This window comes from Mus caroli, chromosome 15, assembly GCF_900094665.2.
Source record: "Mus caroli chromosome 15, CAROLI_EIJ_v1.1, whole genome shotgun sequence".
Lineage (NCBI taxonomy): Eukaryota > Metazoa > Chordata > Mammalia > Rodentia > Muridae > Mus > Mus caroli.
In genome coordinates this window covers 35,827,897-35,847,929 of record NC_034584.1, presented here as the reverse complement: position 1 = coordinate 35,847,929, position 20,033 = coordinate 35,827,897, and the positions used below count along the sequence as shown (strand labels likewise).

The following is a 20,033-nucleotide window of genomic DNA, read 5'->3' as shown; positions in this document are numbered from 1 at the left end:
GGCACCTTGCTCCAGGGGTTGGGGAGATAACTCAGCCAGTAAAGTGCTTGCATGAAGACCTGGTTTTGATCTCTGTTCCCCATGTAAAAGCTGAATGTTGCAGCATGTGCCTGTAATTGCAGCAGTGTGGAAGTAAAGGCAAGCCAATTCCTGGGCTTTTCTTACTATCCAGCTGAGGAGAATTGGTAAGGTTTAGGTTCAGTGAGAGATCCTGTGTCAAGAAAGAATAGAGGACCACTGAGGAAGGAAACCTCCAGCATCCACACACACATGAGTATGGACCAGCACACATGCACACAAGCATACACACACACAAACACACACACACACACCAGCACATTTACAACTACACACATTTCAGCACACATACACATAATCAAAATGGATCAGGGCAAATGCTTTCTTTGAGTCTTGCATGCCATGCAATTGCTTCAATAGACAAGAAGCAGAATTAGTTATGTCTCTTTACCTGAAGTGATTGAAAACATAACTTCTGTAAATATAACTTCTCCCTAATTTTAGGCACTCACCAGATAATGAATCAGGATGGATGTTGTTAGAAGAGCAACATCTGCTGTTTTGTAGCAGAATTACACAAGTCGACGAGAAGGTTTGGGGAGGAGGCCATTCTCTTTACGTGGCTGAACTGGTGGATTTTTATTGACAGAAAATGGTGGGCAGTAATGAGGCTACTAGAACTATACTATTAGATAGTAGAATTATAAAGAATATAAAATATGAGGACCAGTGAGAGATGAAATCACTAAATGGAACAACAGATCAGAGTAAAGACTCACAAACTCTTCTTGCACTGATTTAAAAAAAAAAAAGTAAATCAAAAAGTCTGTGAGCTGGCAGCCCACAGGAGAAATAACTGCTGAATGATCATACACAAACAAAGCTTTTCTATGAAGAGAGCAGAGATTCAGAAGTTATGTGCAGTGATGCATATGTTTCCTGCCACCTCAGCCTGCAGTTTCATGGCCCCTCACTCACCAGATAATGGCACAAGAATATACAGTGTGCTGGGATTTCCCTGAACAAAAGAAATCATTTGCCTCAAAAGTGTTTATTTGCCGGATAATGGTGAGTGGTGGGGTGTAGAAAGCCTGAATGAACAGCTGCCAGTGGTGAGAATGGGTGATGTGAAGATGAATGAGCACAGGAGAATGATTAATAAGAGTATGAATTTATGATAATCAGGAAAAAACTTTCTTGTGAATATCTGAGCAAAATGAAGTTAGCACAAAGTACAAAGGAAGGGATTGGCTAGCGTGTGATGGAAGGATGGAGAGGGGTTCTGAGAAAGGGATGTCTGGGATCTGTGAAAACAAATGACTCAAAGTCAAATCATAAGTCCAAGTGGGGAGCCTATAATCTGCTCAAGACAGCTTTCCAGTCTGCTTTCTCTCTGTTATGCTTTCTTTCTCTCTGATCTGCTTTCTCTAGAGATCTACAGACAGCTTTCTCTTGAGATAGTTCTCCAAGCAAGTTCTTGCTATTCTAAATAGTTCTCTGGATAGCTCATTTCATGCAGATCATAAGGCCAGTCTTTTATTTTACACATCAATCCAGTAATTTACTCCAGGTTCCCTTTTGATTATCCTATGAATCAGCATCCTGTGACCTCAGCCCCTTAATTCTTAGGTGACAGCAAGCACACGTTTTCTTTTAACATTTCAAAAAATTTCAGAGATATACCTGCCTCTGCTAAGAATAGACAGTAAGCTAGCTGGGTAGGACCCTGTACTGAAATAACCATTTCTACCACACCTGGGCCTGGAAATGCTGTGTCCCAGGCTGTCCCAGAACACAGGAATATGCTCAACTCTGTATCAATTATCTTATTACTCTAGCAAAGTCTTTAAGTACCATATAATGGCCAATTTTGACTCCTTCCTGATTTCAGTGGAGTAGCTTTGAGATTCTCTCTGTTTAATTTGATGTTGGCTATAGACTTGCTGTACTTTGACTTTATTGTGCTTAGATATGTACCTTATAGTCTTAATTTGTCCTGGTCTTTTACCTTGAAGAGGTGTTGCATTTTGTCAAAGGCTTTTTTGGTATCTGATGAGATGATCATGTGGGGCTTTTGTTCCTGTCATTTTGTTTATGTGGTGGATTGTATTTACTGATTTTCACATATTGAACCATCCTTGCATCTCCATGGTGAAGAATACTTGATTGCAGTGGGTAAATCTTCTTGAAGAAATTTTGGATTTGGTTTGTAAGTATTTTAGTAAATATTTTTGCATCTGTATTTATAAAGAAATTGGTCTGTAATTCTCTTTCTTGGAGCTATATGTGGTTTGGATATCAGGTAATTGTAGCCTCATAAAATGAACTGGGAAATATTTCTCCTATTTCTATTGTGTAAAATAATTTGAGGAGATTGGTCTTAACTCTTTGAAATTCTGGTAGAATTTGGCACTAAAACCATTTGAGGGGATTGGGAGACATTTAGTGATACAAATTGGGAAGGAATTATTCAAGGTATCATTATCTCCAGATGATATGATAGTATATATACATGCCCTAAAATTTCTACTAGGGAACTTCTACAACTGATAAACTCATTCAGCAAAGTGCCTGGTTACAAGACTAACTCAAAAGAAAAAAATCAGTAGCCATTTTATAAACAAATGACAAATGGACTGAGAAAGAAATCAGGGAAACAACACCTTTTACAAAACCCTCATATGGTGTAAAAATATTTTGGAGTAACTCTAACCAAGCAAATGAAAGACTTATACAATTCAAAACTTCAAGTCATTAAAGAAAGAAATTGAAGATGTCAGAAAATGAAAAGATCCCCATGCTCATTTGGTCAGTTAAATTATACTATTAAAATGCCCATCTTATACAAAACAATCTATATATTCAATGCAATCCACGTTAAAATTCCAACACAACTTTTCACAAATATTGAAATGATAATTCTCAACTTCATATGGAAAAATAAAAATGCAAGATTCTAAAGCAATCTTGAACAATTAAAGAACTATGGGAAGTCTTACTATTTTTTTATTTTAAGTTATACAAGAGAGCTATAGTAATAAGTACCACATGGTATTGGCATAAAAACAGACATGTTGGCCAACGGTATCAAATTGAGTACCTCAAAATAAAATCATACATATATGGATACCCGATTTTTGATAAAGAAGCCAGAAATACACACTGGGAAAAATAGAATCTTCAACAATGTACTGGTCAAAGTAGGTGTCTGCATATAGAAGAAGGCAAATAGATCCACATTTATCATTCTACACAAAACTCAAGTCCAACTGGATTAAACATATACATAATCCTCAATGTAAAACTAGATTTACTGAACTTGATAGAAGAGAAATTAGGAAATAATCTTGAGCTCATTTGCACAAATACAACTTACTGAAGAGAATACTGATATCACAGGCACTAAGATCAAACAGTAATAAATGGGACCTTAGAAAACTAAAAACTCCTATAAGAAAAAGGGCCCCATCGTCTGGACAAAATGGCAATGTACAGAATGGGAAAAAAATTTTACCAATCCCATATCTGATAAAATATTAATACCTAAAATATGTAAAGATTTCAAGAAACTAGATATAAATAAAGTTAATAATTCAATTAAATTATGGAATATAGGTCTAAACAGAGAAACACTTAAAGAAATGTTCAGCATCCTTAGCCATTAGGGAAATGCAAATAAAAATATTTAGGCTCCATCTTATACCTGTCAGAATGACTAAGATCAATAATGCAATTGATAGCTCATGTTGCCAAGGATACAGAGCAAGGGGAGTACCCCTTCATTGCTGGTAGGAGTTCAAACTTAGAGAGTCACTTTGGAAATCAACATGGTGGTTCCTCAGAAAGTTAAATATGGATATCCCTTAAGACCCAGTTATATGTTTCTTGGATATAAATCCAAAAGATATCCCATTTGTAACCATGACAACTGCTCAATCCTGCTTATTATGGCTTTATACAGAATAGCCAGAAACTGGAAATAACCTGGATATCTCGGAACAGAATAATTGATTTTAAATATGTGGTACATCTATACAATAGAGTATTATTCGTATGTTTAAAAAATGGCACCATGAAATTTATAAACAAACGAATGGAACTAGGAAAAAATCCTGAGTGATATATCCTATGCCCAGAAAGATAAATTTTGTATGTATGTACTCAAAAGCAGAAATTAGCCATTAAGTAAATGATAACCAAGGTACCAGAAAGGCTAAGTAAAGAGGAAATTCTATCAGCACTATCCCAGCACTCGGGAGGCAGAGGCAGGCGGATTTCTGAGTTCGAAGCCAGCCTGGTCTACAAAGTGAGTTCCAGGACAGCCAGAGCTACACAGAGAAACCCTGTCTCGAAAAAACACAAAAAAAAAAAAAAAAAAAGAGGAAATTCTAGAGGGGGACTCATGGATCTTCCTGGGAGGGGAAAATAGAATAGATTTTTATGGGTAGACTGGGGGTGAGTGGGGATAAGAATGGGGGGATCATTTGGGGAAGGTAAGGGGAGATAAGGTAGAGGTAGAGAATTCAAAAAGAGACAGCTGGAATTGGGGCACATTTGAGGGATTATATGGAAACATACAGGTGATCCAAATGAAGCCTCCAAATAATGGGGGGATACCAAGTTTCCAATGGCCATCTCTTGGTAACAAAGAAGACTTTCAGTTGTGGAACTGGGTTGAATTCAATTGAATTGTTGACCAAGGGGGTCCCATGGAAATCCATAAATAACCTGGGCTTTGGTTAAAACAAAGAGTTTCTCTCTGCAAATGGACAATGGGGCACAATGCAGAGGGCAACATCCATACAACTCATTGAACACAAAGAAGTCAAGCTGGAGCCTACATGGAGCCATTACTCCTATGTTCTTGTGTCTTTAGTGTGAGAAGTTACTCTGCAAGCTACTAAAAGAGAACTGTAAACACAAACCCAGCCACAAACCCTTTGCTCTACAATCTGTCCTGCCTGCAAAATAGGCTAAGGCAATAGTATCACAGAACTTCTCAGAGTAGTCAACCAACGTCTGATTTGATTTCATGAGATAAAACCCCTATCTGATACTGCATGAGTAGCCAAGAAGCACTGACTAGATATCTCAGAGACTTAAGGGCAAATCAAACACAACTGTTCTCAAAAAAAAATCAATGCAATAAATAATAATAAAAATAATCAGTAAAATTACTCCTAATGATGTTCATCTATACTCATAGGTCAATGCCTTTACGGTCATCATTATCAGAGATGGGAACAAATGGCAGACATTATGTGGAAAGAGACTCTAAATACAATGTCTCCATCAAATTCCTCTCCTCAGAACTCAGAGAAGCCTGAGGAAGAGGAGGTGAAAAGACTAAGGGGTAGAGGAGATGGGGGACACCAAGAGAACAAAGCCCTCTAAATCAGCTGAGCAATGCTCATGTGAACTCACAGACTGAAGCTTCAAGCACGGGGCCTACATAGGTCTTCAGCAGGTCCTTGGTGTACGTCCTACAGACTTTAGGCTAATGTTTTTATGGGACTTTTGACTGTGAGAATTAACCAGTCTCTTGTGCCTACTCTTGGGACTCTTCTTTTTGGATTGCCACATAAACTTCAATATAATAGTTTTTGCTTCATCTAATTATATTTTATTTTGTTATGTTTGGGCATTATTTCCTAAAAGCTTGGTTGTTGTTGTTGTTGTTAAACAGGAAGTGGATCAGAGGGGAGGGGACATAGGAGAAACTAGGAGGAGTAGTGGGATGGGAAAGTGTAATTAGGTTATTTGAGAAAAGAAACTATTTTCAGTAAAAAGAAAAAGTAAATGTTTCTATAGGCATCAACAAAATATATAGGATTAAAGGAATATACAACGCAGTATTAATAAAACAAGTGATAACTAGTATTTGTGGAACCAATGTTAAACCTCCTATGTCTAATCGTAGATATGAAAAATCTCAGATTTTGTAAAATAATGACTATTTTTTTTAAAGAAACAGAGAGGCAACCCAAATATTTACTCCTTAAAACATTAAAATACAATTGACTTTCAAACATTTCCAGTAGAACCTGAACAAGAAGAAAATACAGAGTATGACTATCACTCACCATCAGCTCACTGCTGCAGCTTTCCTAGTTGTCAATCATCACAGGTTCTCTTGTGCTCTGGAGGGGCTACTCAAGCATGTCAGACTCACAGCATGAGGCACTTAAATGCCACTTGTGACAGACAGGCTACAGCCCCAGACTTTCCTCTCTCTCATCTTTCATCCACTAAAGCTGACATGCTCCATTTTCCTCTTTAAAGCTTTTTATTATTTGAGAATTTCATGCATGCATATATATATACTTTTTTAAATCAAATCTCTTCTCCCCTCACCTCAGCCTCTCCCATCCTTCCACCACTTTCCTACCCCAACTTCACTTAGTACAGCTTTCTGTGCTCTGTGTGCATGGGTGGAGGACAGCTACAGGAACATGAGAGCCTTCCAGGAGCTGTATACTCAAAACTTATCCCTCTCCATGAAGTCCTCATTAGTAATAGCTTCTCATCTGAGTAGGACTTCAGGATACCCTTCCTCTGCCATGTTGGGATGTTGGCCGACTTGGCCTTTTGCTTGTCTGTGCATATAGTAACAGCAACTGTGATTTCAAGTGTGAAGTGGCCTTGTCATAACCAGCAATTACTGTTTCACACAGTCATTGACACTACTTCTGACAGTGATACTCTTATTAGCTGGTCAAACTCCTATGAGTGGTTACACCATAGGCTCTAGGAGAGATCCTAATGCTATTATTGTGGTAAGTGAGCACATTATTAAACTGCCTCAAATATTCCGATCTTTATAACCGTAACCATAGATTAGTGTATCAAGACTCTCCAGTTAAGTTTTCTTTCAATGTAGTAGGCAACTAATACAGAGGCCAACTGTTGAGGTTTGATCTTGTTGTCTATGTAGAGCTAAGTGTGGGTCCCCAAGATCTGGAGTCTGCATAGACCTGTGAATCTGCCCCCAAGTTATTTCTGATTGTTAAATAAAGATGCCAAAAGTCAATAGCTGGTCAGAAGAGACATAGGTGGGGTTTAGGTTTCCCAGGCTTGGGATTAGAGAGCCAGGAAGAGGAGAAGGTCCAGAAGGAGGAGGAAGAAGTTACCATGGGTTAGGTGAGCCATAATAATGTGTCCCTGAGGGATGGCCAATTGGAATTAAGAGCAACCCAGATGAAACATAGTAAGTCGTAACTTGGGGTTATCATTAGGAAAGTAGATTTTAATATCATAGAAAGTAGTGCTGCAGACTGGCCTCAGTCAGCCCCTCCATCCACGGGAGAATCAGAGTCCCGTAACAGGTGGGCAGGAGTCTGCAGAAAGGTGACAAACAGGCGCAAACATGGGAGTGTTGTATCTGAATATAATTTCTCAAAGCAAGCATGAGACGGTTAAGTGATACATTAAGGTCATCCAAGGTACATTGAGGGTACCTGATTCAAAATGACTTTTACAACAAAACAGAGGACTGCATACATAAAAGCTAACAGGAACCAACTGGGATAAAAATTAATGTTAACAACTGGGATCAAAAGCAGCCCCACCTAAGGTCAGCATATTCTTAGAATCCAAAGGCAAGGGCTTCATGCCCTTGCCATAGTTCCAATTCTAATCTATTGTATAGTCTACCTTCCCCCTAGGCCATTGTAAATTCTTGTGTATGGAAATGACTCAGTGTGGGATATTGGGCTTTGCACAGACAGGCTGGTCTCCAGTCGAGCTGAGCTCTGAACCCCCGGAAGGGTGATAATTCACTACATGACATGGTAGGCATTTCCTCATGCTCCTGGAACTCTGGCTCCTGTCTAAGTTACCACCACCACCACCACCACCCCCCCCCCACACACACACAACCTCCACAAAGAAGCATAGCTAGAAGTCACATAGTCGATGTCCCAAGCTTCTGACCTTCAGGCTAAATTCCACCCGAGTTACCTAGCAACAGAAAAGATAGCAGTATACTTTAAAAGGGCCTGTTAGGCCCCTCCTTGCTCTCTTACTCCTCTCTCTTCTCATTCCTTTGTTCTCTTACCTCTCACTTCTCTCTCTCCTCTCTGTCTTCTCCTCTCCTTTCCTCTCTCCTCTCTCTTGTCTTCTCCTCTCACACTCTCCCTCTTACTCTCTTTCTCTCTAGCCTTTCCTCCCTCTCTCCCTCTCTCTCTCTCTCTCTCTCTCTCTCTCCCTCTTTCCTACCTTCTCTCTTTCCCCCTGCCTTTCTATAATAAAGCACTAAAACCATAGACAGTCTCTGCTCATCAAGATCCACTGTGCTCACTCTTGCCAGTGTGGGAACCTCTCTTCTTTCACCCCTCTCTCCCATAACCCCAGGGCTTTAGGGAGTAGCCTCAAGGCTCCCAGGTTGGGCTGCCCCTTGTCCACCCCCCTAAGAGTGGGTCAGAAGCTTGGATGCCCACCCAGGGATGAGTGGAAAGTGTGTGGCAGCCCTCCTAAGTCACCTGTCCAGAGCATAGGTGGAACCTCTGGCAGGGCATGGGTACTTCCTCTCTCTCCTCCCCTTGGCTCCCTTTTTAGTTCCCACAACTCAGCTATCTATTGTTCTAAGTATTTACTCTAGTTCCTTCTTAGACCACAACCTTCCTTCTTCCTAGGTCATTGTAAATTGCTCTGTGTGGTATACTTAGAACAACAGTAGAGTGACTCTACTGTTGTTCTAAGTATACTATGTAGACTAGCTCTGAGCTTACTAGCTCTATTCTAGTAGAATATAATGCCTGATTTCTATCAATGTCTATCAACACTGGAGGCATTTTCATCTGAAAATTCTTGCAAAGATCAAAGCCCAACGTTGGCTCAACAGTTTCCTAAGATATTGGAACACTGGTGAATGCTAATCTAACTTAGCTATATGTCAAAATCAATCCTTAGAGGCACTTTTAATAAAAACAATATTGAAGGAAAGCACACAGATCCGTTCACCGACTAAAGCATGGACAGATTTGGAGCGTTCGTTTTATAGAATGCTACAGTTCCAGGAGACTAAGTTTCCATGAAATTTTTGCCTAGGAATTGTGTCCAAGCTTTTGGGCCTGTCACTTGATTCACTACTGGAGTGGGTGTGGCAAGGTAGGGAATCTGCCTAGCTCTTGTGCTGTTTAAAGATTACTGTAAATATAAAGATTGTATGTGTATTTTATCCAAGAACTAAATGGTCAAAGGCACGATAAAAATACCAAGTTGGGATTAAACATTTTTACAACCTCCCCCGTCAGATAATATGCAGAAAACTAGAGACTGAAGTGCTCAGAGGTAAACGGAACATTTGTGTCATGTCTCCTCCACACCAAGCCTCAGGGATCACTGCAGTTTCTAAAAGCAAGCACTTAACCAAAGGAAAGCAGATATTTTTTTCTTTTTACTGGAAATACTGGTGCAAAAAAAAAATCCATTTAATGATGCAGAACAAACAAAATACTGTAAGACATAGTTGGACATCACCATAATGAATTCTGCCTGCTTGTAAAATATGTTTAATGTGATCAGCAAGCTCTGGATTAGGAAGTAGTATTAGTAATATGTATTCTAACATAGTTATACTTCTCAAAGACTGATCATACAGACAGCCCAGTATCTTTTCTAGCAAGAGACAAATGAAACGAATATATGGGGAGATTACCGCATACTTTAAAACAAAATTAATCTTCATTTGTAGCATTTTCTTGTTGATACCATCTGTGAAATGCTGTTCAGGTTAATCTAAAGGTTTTTTAAGGAGCTCACTTTCTTTTTTTCAGTAAAAACTGTGACTTCATCATAGAGTCTAAACCACTGTTGTCTTCAAATGGTGTGAACAAACACCTTTTGCTTCTGTTTCCTTTCCTATCCTTTCTCATTCCAGCTAGATTTATATGGCAAAATAAACCATTCAGGTCTAAGCATGCCATACAAATAAGCCATTCAGTTGTTGGCATGCCACAGCCTCTTCTGTCTTGTGACCGCTCCATCCTCTCAAGGGGTTCAGCAATGTCAGGAAAGCCTTTGAGACCACGGTAAATTATTTTTACCTTATGTTATGAAGATGGCCCTATGCAGTCCAGAGACCTGGGGATGAAGCAGTGCCCCTTGCATCTCCGTTTGTCTCAGTCCTTGTTTTCAGTCCTGTTGTCTAGTCCCTGATATTGATAGGGACCTAATGCAATAACTGATGATGTTCTTGATGGATACTATAAGCAGTCTCTCAGAGATTAATTTGCCTCACATTTCCTCAGACTATGTAGTCTTTGTCTCAAGCAAGAATGAATAGTTATATTGCTCACTTTCTGTTTCCATGACGCTCAAACTGAGCCCATCCATATCCACATCTCACAGCTTTGCAATTGAGGCTGAAAGGCTATTTCCTTGCTTGGTTAAAAGTACAGCTTGACACTCTTAAACATTCATGTAAGGGCTGGTCAGAGGTTTCTCCAGCACTTGCATATAAAAGAATATCTAGGTTCAGTTGCATATAAAAGAAAATCTAGGTTTAGATATAAAAGAATATCCAGGTTCAGTTGCCAGTACCCACATCGTGGCTCAAACTGTCTGTAAATCTGTAACTCCAGGCACTAGTAATCCAACTCCCTTTTCTGGCCTTTGTGAACATCAAGCACTTACAAAGTATACATAAATATATGCACTAGATATACATTTAAACATATATCAAATACACACATATTCATATCCATGTATAAATATGTTGTAGTAATAATTAATCTCAATTGGGAGTTTTTATACTGCCTTTGATCATTAAGCTTTCAGAAAAAAGACAAACAACTTTTATATTTATAATAAGCCTTTAAAGCACTAGAGATGGGTAGATACCTACCCTATGTTATTGCGTCTATTTCACAGCTAATAACACTAAGATTTGATTTGCTATATTCCATCTGGGCTGCTCTTAACTTCTCTTGACCAGTCCTCACATACAAGTTTTCATGATTTACCTACCCCATGGTATCTTCTCCTCCCTTCATCTTCTCTTCCTTCTCCCTTGTGGTCCTCCTCCGACTTCAATCAAGCCCAGTAACCAAAACCTCACCTACCTCTCTTCTGCCCAGCTATAGGCTGTCAGCATCTTTTTTTTTTTTTTATGGACATAATTGCACAGGCCTAGTCCAGCTTCATTTTATTAAAACAAAAAGGGGGAGATGTGGGAAGCCACATGTGCTGTTGCAGGGTGGTGCTGGCTACCGCTGGCCACCATGCATACATAGGCAGTAAAGTTTTTTTTTTTTTTTTTTTTTTTGCCAAGATGAGGTTGAGAATTAACCAATCAGACGAGAGACATGTTAATCAATCAGATGTAAGACATGCAAATGAGGTAGTAAACATAANCCCTGCATAACCAATCCGGGTGTGAAACATGCCTCTCCTAGGCCTATATAAGCACCAGTTTTGGGCTTGGGGTCTCTTTGCCTCTGCAATCAAGCTCTCCCAATAAACGTGTGCAGAAGGATCCTGTTGCAGCATCGTTCTTGCTGGAGAGTCGGGCGCGCTCAAGAAGTGGGGAGCTATCTTTTATACACTCAGTTCTCAAATAGGAGGACAGAGGGTGGTGCAGCTACAACAGCTTCAGACAGCTTCAGACCTGAGCTTTCCATCCATAGCATCGTAAAATCTCCATTAGCTTCTGCTGCTTCTTCAACGCTACAGCTTCCTTCTTCTCCCACATTTCCACTGTCTGCTCCAGAATCTTCTGGTGCTCATTCTGAAGCTCTTCTTCTCTGATCTCCAAGGCCTTATTTTCCGAGATCATCTTCTGGTTGTATTCTCTCACCCGGTGCAGCTCACTCAAAAAATAGGCCTTCAGTTTCTCCCAGGAGGCCTTCTCTTTCTCCCAGGAGGCCTTCTCTTCCTCCCAAGAGGTCTTCTCTTCCTCCCAGGAGGCCTTCAGTTTCTCCCAGGAGGCCTTCTCTTCCTCCCAGGAGGCCTTCTCTTCCTCCCAGGAGGCCTTCTCTTCCTCCCAGGAGGCCTTCTCTTCCTCCCAGGAGGTCTTCTCTTCCTCCCAGGAGGTCTTCTCTTCCTCCCAGGAGGCCTTCTCTTCCACTTCCTGTTCTAAGGTCTTATTGACCCTCTGTGTTGCTTCCAGTGCCACCTGCGTCCTCTGTAGCTGCTCATGGAGGTCAATGCACTTGTCTTTCAGCTCCTGGTTTTCTTGGTAAAGCTCCTTGCTGCGCTGTTCCATCTCTTCTACCTTTTCCTTATCAAGAACAACCATTATGTCCTCGTCAGGGTCTGGACAGAACTGGAAAGGGACACTTGTTCCCCGGACCAAACCATCTTCATCCACATAGCAGAACTGGTAGCNCTCCACATCCTTGGGAAGGTAATAAGCTTTGAATTGGATTTCCTGCTGTGTGGCTGAATCCTTGTTTTGGTCTTTTGGCAAGGGAGCCCACATGAAGGTATAATACTCCTGAGTGGTCTTCCACCCTACTTTAAAGATGCCAATCCAGTCCTCGAGTCAAGGGATGAACTTTTCAGTGAGGGTGTAATAGCACATGATATCTCTTCTAGGAACATAGAACTTCTCCACATTGTTAAACAGGACCTGAGAGAAGTTGCCATGTTCCAGCAAGGTAGGTATGGGGCACTGGTCCATGGTGGAGTCCAGGCACAGCAGCCAGCAGCAGCCGGCTGTCAGCATCTTTATTCAACCAGTAGTTTTAAATTAAAGAACCAGGTCACACAGCATTATTTCATGTATGTGAGGATTCTTTTGTTCCTAAGGGCAATAAGACCTTAGATGCCAGTATTTAGCATTACAAAAAATACCAACAAATCAAACCTCAAAAATCCCCATTTTTTGTCTAAATATAAAGGCTCTTTTTCTTATAATAATAGACAATATACAGTAGGAACAATTATGAAACAATTATGAAATTTATTATGTAAAAGTTACATTCAAAAAGTCTAGTCAATTTGTATTTGGCAACTCAGGAGAAAGTATTTTATTATCGATCCTATTTTGGTAAGTTTCAAGTACTATATGTAAGTCAACTTCTGTTCTAGCTTGCATTATCAACCTAAAAACATCTTAATTCCTAAACAAGTTAAGCTTATAGTAAGATTATGAGTATCTAGCCTTTAACTACATTAAAGACCTGAGAAAGGATAAATATCATGTTAGTATGCCTGAAGTGCTGGAATGCAGCATCCAAAAATTATAGAGATGACAGAGACAGCTGATTACCTGGACAGTCCCCAATATTGTCTCTATAATGTTGGAGCATTCACCCTCGGCCTTTTTTGGCCCAGTATATCTAACAGACTTTTCATGAAGCAGGAACTATGAACTTGCTTTCCCTGTCTTGGCAGACCTAGACAGTCAGCTTCACTACATCTGTTATCCTTTCTGGACAGACTCACCTCCATATGGAGGTTATTGACGCTCATCATCTTCCATGAAATGGAATGGCGTTACTCTCAGGAGTAGACCTGTTTCACAGTCAAAAGATCTTTTTAATCACGAAATAATTTTAAATGCCATATTCTCTGGATCTCTGAGACAGGAACAATATGAAAGACTGGACCAGCCAAGGTCATCTGGGATCAGCAACCTTTTCAGAAGCTGTTCTGGGAGCAAGTATCCTGAGGAAACAGCAGTCTGAGGCTAGATCAGGCATCCCAGCATCCTCAAGGCTAGATTTTGTGAGAACTGCTTTCTTGACCTTCCATTCTGCAATATACAAACCTTCCAAGCAATATGCAGTCCTATGGACACGTTTGTATAGAATGTGCACAAATCAGTTAAGGATGATTTCCTGCTCTTTGTTTGAACAGGTCAAACAACAATCTTTCTTCAGAAGTTAGTTTGATAATATAATCAAACTGTAATTAAAATCTTCATTCATGCCATATGAAAGATGGCATGATGAACCTTGAGGATGGTGTAGCCAATAGGATCCATGGGCTATGTACAGCTGAAATTCTGACTAGAGACATTTTTTTTATGTCTCAGCCAGTTTCAAGGTTGTTTCCATGTAGAGGGGTCAGCAAATCATGTTATTTGTTCTTTTTCATCTTCTTGATTTTTTTCTTTCTGTCTTCAGCTAAGATCTCCAGGGGATCTTTAGTTACAGGGAACAGTAGTTTGTACTTTCCCTCTGGAACTTTTTGTTTTAAGGCTTGAATATGAGTATAAGAGTATGGATAACATGCCTTTTGGTTGGGTGCCATATATAGAGATGAAATACTTTTAGTATAAGTATGGCAGTAAATTAATGCTGCGTTTGGCAAGACCTTGGTGAGGACAGCATGACATGGTTCCTGCCCCCGAGACAGGGCCAGTAGACATAGGACTCCACAAGTGTTGGTGGATGCCAGGGGCATAAGGCTTGTTTGTATAATAATGTACATATTTTCATGTTTCTTCAAGGAAATGTCCCTTCTGCTAGTGATAATGACTCCATGATAATCAGAGATAGCAAAAGTATAGGAGGCAAAGATATGGCTAATATCTTAGCAAAATGGTAAACACTGGGACCTTCAAAACAGACCTTAAGGCTGTGGAAAAGAGCTCTAAAAATATGAGGTCAAAATATATAATTTCTCAACTACTCAAAAATAAGGATGCAATATGAATTATATGAGGAGCTTCATGAATCTAAAGGAACAGAAGCATCTACACTGTGAGCTAACTTGTCAGAAAGATACTAAGGAAGGAGATAACGGGATTTTAGGGAGTGGTGATAAGGAAAACAAACATCATGGTTATTTTCCACAAGAGGAAATATTTTGGAATCAGGAACAGTGGCCACCATAGTGGTGCATTATGATTACTATCCAGTTCCTCAAGGGAAGATTTTGCTTTTGGAAAAAAAAATTCATATTTCATGAATTACTTTCTATAGTTCTCCACTATGGAAAGAGCCTAGCAGGCCTTGGAAACAGAGGAGTTGTAATTATTGGAAAATGGTGACAACCCATGCCACGTGGAAAACACTTAAAGTTTCTCCCTAATGGGATGAGAATTACTACCCTGCAGTCATGCTGTCCAGGGTTCCCAATCAACTCAGACTATTTTTAGATCCATTCAAATTGGCTCATCGGGAGGCTTTACATGAATTCTGTCTGAGAAAGCTGTTGTCCAAGGGCCCATCACTGTCAGAATTATCATCTTATGGTTGTGTATTAGCTATGCAAGAAGAGGACAAAAATGGCTAAAATTATGTTTTATGCCACACAATTTTTACCTTATTAAATACATAACTGATTTGCTAAACAGATCTTGAATAGTAATGCCCTACCTGAATAGTAATACTCTACACAAGGAAGAAAGAGAGAAGGGATTCGGTATGTCCCAAGCCAGAGTCTTACATAAAATTCTCCGGAAATTCTCAAGTATTACTAGATCATCTTTCAGTGGAGGTAAAAGCAAGTTAACTAACTCATTGTTAAGGAAAGTGGCCCATCTTTGAGATATTCATCACTATTTCGAGAACTGAAGAGGAAAGATTACTAAAAATAATAGCAAAGCCAATTGAAATGTTTTAAAGTTGCATTGGGAATATGGCACAAAACGAATTTGAATGAGAGCAAGGAGAGTTCAGGGAGAAAAGATGTAATTATATTATAATCTCAAGAAAAAAGAGAAGAAATGCTTTCAAATGTGGTATAATAAATAAAGTCTCAGCCGGGCGTGGTGGCGCACGCCTTTAGTCCCAGCACTTGGGAGGCAGAGGCAGGCGGATTTCTGAGTTTGAGGGCAGCCTGGTCTACAAAGTGAGCTCCAGGACAGCCAGAGCTATAAAGAGAAACCCTGTCTCGAAAAACCAAAAAATAAATAAATAAATAAATAAATAAATAAATAAATAAATAAAGTCTCAATAGTAACAACTTGTTCAGGGGAATAAAGCATTTTCTACAAGGTGTCTTGAATTTTCAAGTAACATTTTTGTATGGGGAGGGGACCACATCCCATGTTCTCTCTCTCTCTCTTTTTTAAACTGTCAACAATGGTAGTGGCTGGGAGGAAAACAGCAGTTTTTAGGCAGAATCTCAGGTTTAAAATATTGTTACATTTGTAACATGTTTCTGTGTTTATGTAAGTGTGTGTGCATATAAGGTCTGTGCCCTAGACACCAACTATGTATAGAGATCAGAGGACAACTTTCAGAATTGGTTCTGGGGATAGAACTCAGATAATCAAGTGCCTTATTTTGGCTTTTATGACTGTGAAGAGACACTATGACCAAAGTAACTCTCATAAAAGAGAAACATTTAATTCGGGCTGACTTATAGTTTAAAAGGTTCAGTCCATTATCATTATGGTGGGTGTTATTTGTATATCATATTTGTACTTTACATGATTGTTATGCTTTTGTTCAATTTATTTCTGTGAGAAGAGGTTATTTTTATTTTTATTTTTGACAGAAAAGGTGAGAGTAGGGTATGGAGCTGATGATAAGGTCCTGTTCTCCAATTGGTTCTTGATCTATCAATAAAGATGCCATGAGCCAATTTCTGGGTAGAAGGAAAGAGGCAGGAATTCTGGCTCCCCATAGGAAGCCAAGAGACACCGGAAGAGATTTGCATGGTGCTTCAGAAGGAGAAGAGGTGACCGGCCATGTGATATCTCAGGTAAAGTGACCATAGGCCACTTTCCCAGCCAGGATATTAGAAACATATTTAAGCTGTGGAAAAAATTTAGGTGGCTGAACAAGGAGAAGGTAATTGAGCAACTAAAGTTGAGGGCAGATTTGGGGTACTGAGTTGGAAGTGGAAAGAAGGAAGTGAGAGAGCCAAGGAAGGCTTAGAAGAGCCCAGCTATGCCTCTCTGTTCTGTACTCTTCAGGCATGGTACCTCTCCTCTCCTCCACACTCTGCCAGCATGTCAGATCTCCCTTCCTTTTCCTCTTCTCTCCTAATCCTAAACCCAGGAAATTCCCAAAACTGCTTCTGTCTGTCCTTCTCAGCTATTGACTGTTGGCATGTTTATTTACCAATCAGAACCAACAGGGAGCAGGTTTCCAGAAGCTACATGCAGATATTCATGTAAGCAGTTTTGGGGACCCAAATTATTGGAATACAAACAGCATTTAGCCAACCCCACTACAGTGGTGTGCTGCAGCTTCTTGCTGCTTTCACAGACTCCAGTCTAAGACAGACTCACATGCTAAAGCAGGACAGGTGGTGTGGAGAGCCATGCCGTGAGCAATCGCCATTATAAGATGGCGCCGGCCTCCGCTGTGCCTAACTAGTAAACAAGCATTGTACACAGGTGCAAGAGTGTACTCACGCCTAGTCACTGCCCGTATCGGGGCATAGTAATGGGGTGATGGGCGAGCAACAAATCAGGAGCTGACACACCACATCAGGTTCTGAAATGCCATGGCTGAGGGCTATATAAGCAACGCCATTTTCCGGGGTCTGGGTCTTCCCTCCTTAAGAAGCAATAAAGCTTTTTGCTGCAGAAGAATCCGGTTGTCCGATAGCTCGGGACAAGTGGTGCCGAGGAACCCGGGCACTTTATACCATCACACCAGCGCAAGGGAGATCCCCCATTTGCGGGGCAGAATCAGAACTGCAGGACACTAAGGCTCCGTAAGGTATGTATAGTCTTGAAACTTCTCCAGAGTTAGATGCCCTTTTGATTGTTTTCACGGCGATTGTTCCTTCCCTTTCGGTTTCGTTTTGCTTCCACCACGGGAACTGCTGACTGGCTCTCAGTTGCAGTCAGGCCTGGACAGCGACCAGTATTGCTGACTGGTTCTCAGTTGTGGTCAGGCCTGGACAGCGACCAGTATGGGAATCTCCCACTCTGTAGTAATGGCCTTACGGTCGGTCTTGAAGCAGTGTGGCCTGAAAATCTCCACTAAGACTATAGAGGGATTTGTCAGGGAGATAGACCGTGTGGCACCATGGTATGCTTGCTCAGGGTCATTAACTGTCACCTCATGGGACAAACTAAAAGGAGATCTAGTTAGGGAACAGCAGAACGGCAAACTTAAACAGGGACCATGCCATTGTGGAAACTGGTAAGATCGTGCTTAACAGATGAGGATTATCAGCAAATGGTTGAGCCAGGGCAGAAGATCCTGGAGGAGGTTCAAGACAGTCTATCAGAGACAGAGCGGGGAGAGAGAGTAAGAGTTGAAATGAAACAAGGTGCACCGAAGAATAAAGGCCTTTCCACGGGCCTTGAGCCTGAGGAAAAGAGAAATAAGGGAAAAGATGCCCTGGGAGAGCTTAGAAAAAGGGATGGAAAGGGAGAGAAGAAGAGAGATCGAGCTGGGGAGGCACATAAGGAAAGGAGCCTCTACTTGCCACTAGATGAGTTCAAGGCACTAGCTGTCAGTAGCTCAGAATCGGATAAGGAACTTAGCTCCTCTGAGGAAACAGACTTAGAGGAAGAAGCGGCACGCTATGAGGGAGAAAGATACCAGCCAGATGAAAGACGAGCTAATCAGTCACAGAATAACATAGAGAAAGCAAAAACAGCTAGAGACAAATGTCAAATCACTGCGCGGTCTCCGGGCTCTCGACCTCTGGGTCCTAGGGCACCTTTGCCCTATGTGCAGAGGTATCATTCAGACTCATTCATTTCAAAAGAGGAACAGAGAAAAGTGCACCAAGCGTTCCCAGTCTTTGAAGGCACCGATGGCGGACACATTCACGCCCCAGTGGAGTATATACAGATTAAAGAACTTGCAGAGTCAGTCCGTAACTATGAGTCAATGCCAACTTTACTGTAGTCCAAGTCGAAAGGCTTGCCACTCTGGCAATGACCCCCCGCGATTGGATGACCGTAGTAAAAGCCGCATCTCCTAACATGGGAATGTATTTAGAATGGAAAGCTTTGTGGCAAGACTCCTGCCAAGCACAGGCAAGGGCCAATGCCAATGTTAAAGGGGAGCAAGGAACATGGACTTTTGAGTTGCTTACAGGTCAGGGACAACACGCTAATAACCAGACAAATTACCATTGGGGAGCNTATGCTCAGATATCAGCTGCTGCAGTTAAGGCATGGAAGGCACTCTCTAGGAAGGGAGAGGCAAGTGGACATTTGACAAAGATTACTCAGGGCACCCAGGAGTCATTCTCAGATTTTGTGGCTAGAATGACAGAAGCGGCAGAGAGAATTTTTGGGGACCCAGAGACAGCTATGCCTTTAATTGAANAGTTGATCTATGAACAGGCTACGCAGGAATGCAGGGCAGCTATTACACCTAGAAAGAGCAAGGGATTGCAGGACTGGTTGAAGGTTTGCCGTAAGCTTGGAGGGCCGCTCACTAATGCTGGTTTAGCAGCTGCCATTCTACAAGGGCAAAAATGCCCTGACACAGCTGAGCTCAAACTCTGCTATAATTGTGGCAGACTGGGACACTTTAAAAAGGACTGTGGAGCCCTTGTCAAAGAAGAGCGCCAAGACTGTGTACAAAGTGTGGGAAAGGATATCATTGGGCCAGAGATTGTCTTTCAGTCAAGGACATTTGAGGCAGGCCCCTGTAGCCAAGATTCCCTCAAGCAGTAGGTAATGAGGCCATTCCAAAAAAACCAATACAGGGCCCCCAGGTCTCAGGGCCCGAAAACATATGGGACCCTGATAGGCAAAAGGTGGACCCCACAGTCCGCAGGGCAACAGAAGGATCAGCTGGATTGGACCTCCGTACCACCACCCGATTCATGCAGATGCCCCAAATGGGGGTGCAGCCCATTCCTACTGACTACAAAGGGCCTTTGCCATCTGAAAGTGTCGGCCTAATACTGGGCCGGGCCTCCCTTACCTTACAAGGTCTTATTGTTNACCCTGGAGTNGTAGATCAAGATTATGAAGGGGAACTTCAAGTTTTCTGTTCCTGTCCTCAGGGTGTCTTTTCTATTTCACAAGGGGATAAAATAGCTCAGTTAATAATTTTGCCAAGCCTACATGNCTGTTTTCCTTCCTCTGGTGTCCCTCGAGCTACCAGAGAGATTGGTTCTACTGGAAATGATTCTGCTTACTTAGTAATGCCTCTTGACTCCAGGCCATTCTTAGAATTAGTTATAGAAGG

The 20,033-nt window shown here is 41.1% G+C and overlaps 1 protein-coding gene and 1 pseudogene across 1 annotated transcript; one reads left to right on the top strand and one right to left on the bottom strand.

Moving 5' to 3' along the window:
* Positions 1-11,620: 11,620 nt before the first annotated feature.
* Positions 11,621-12,640, bottom strand: LOC110310812 (calcium-binding and coiled-coil domain-containing protein 2-like). Its single transcript, XM_021183917.1, is given in 1 exon segment — positions 11,621-12,640. A coding segment is annotated over 1 exon segment (1,020 nt).
* Positions 12,641-18,053: 5,413 nt separating this feature from the next.
* Positions 18,054-20,033, top strand: part of LOC110310811 — a 5,856-nt pseudogene continuing 3,876 nt past the window's right edge.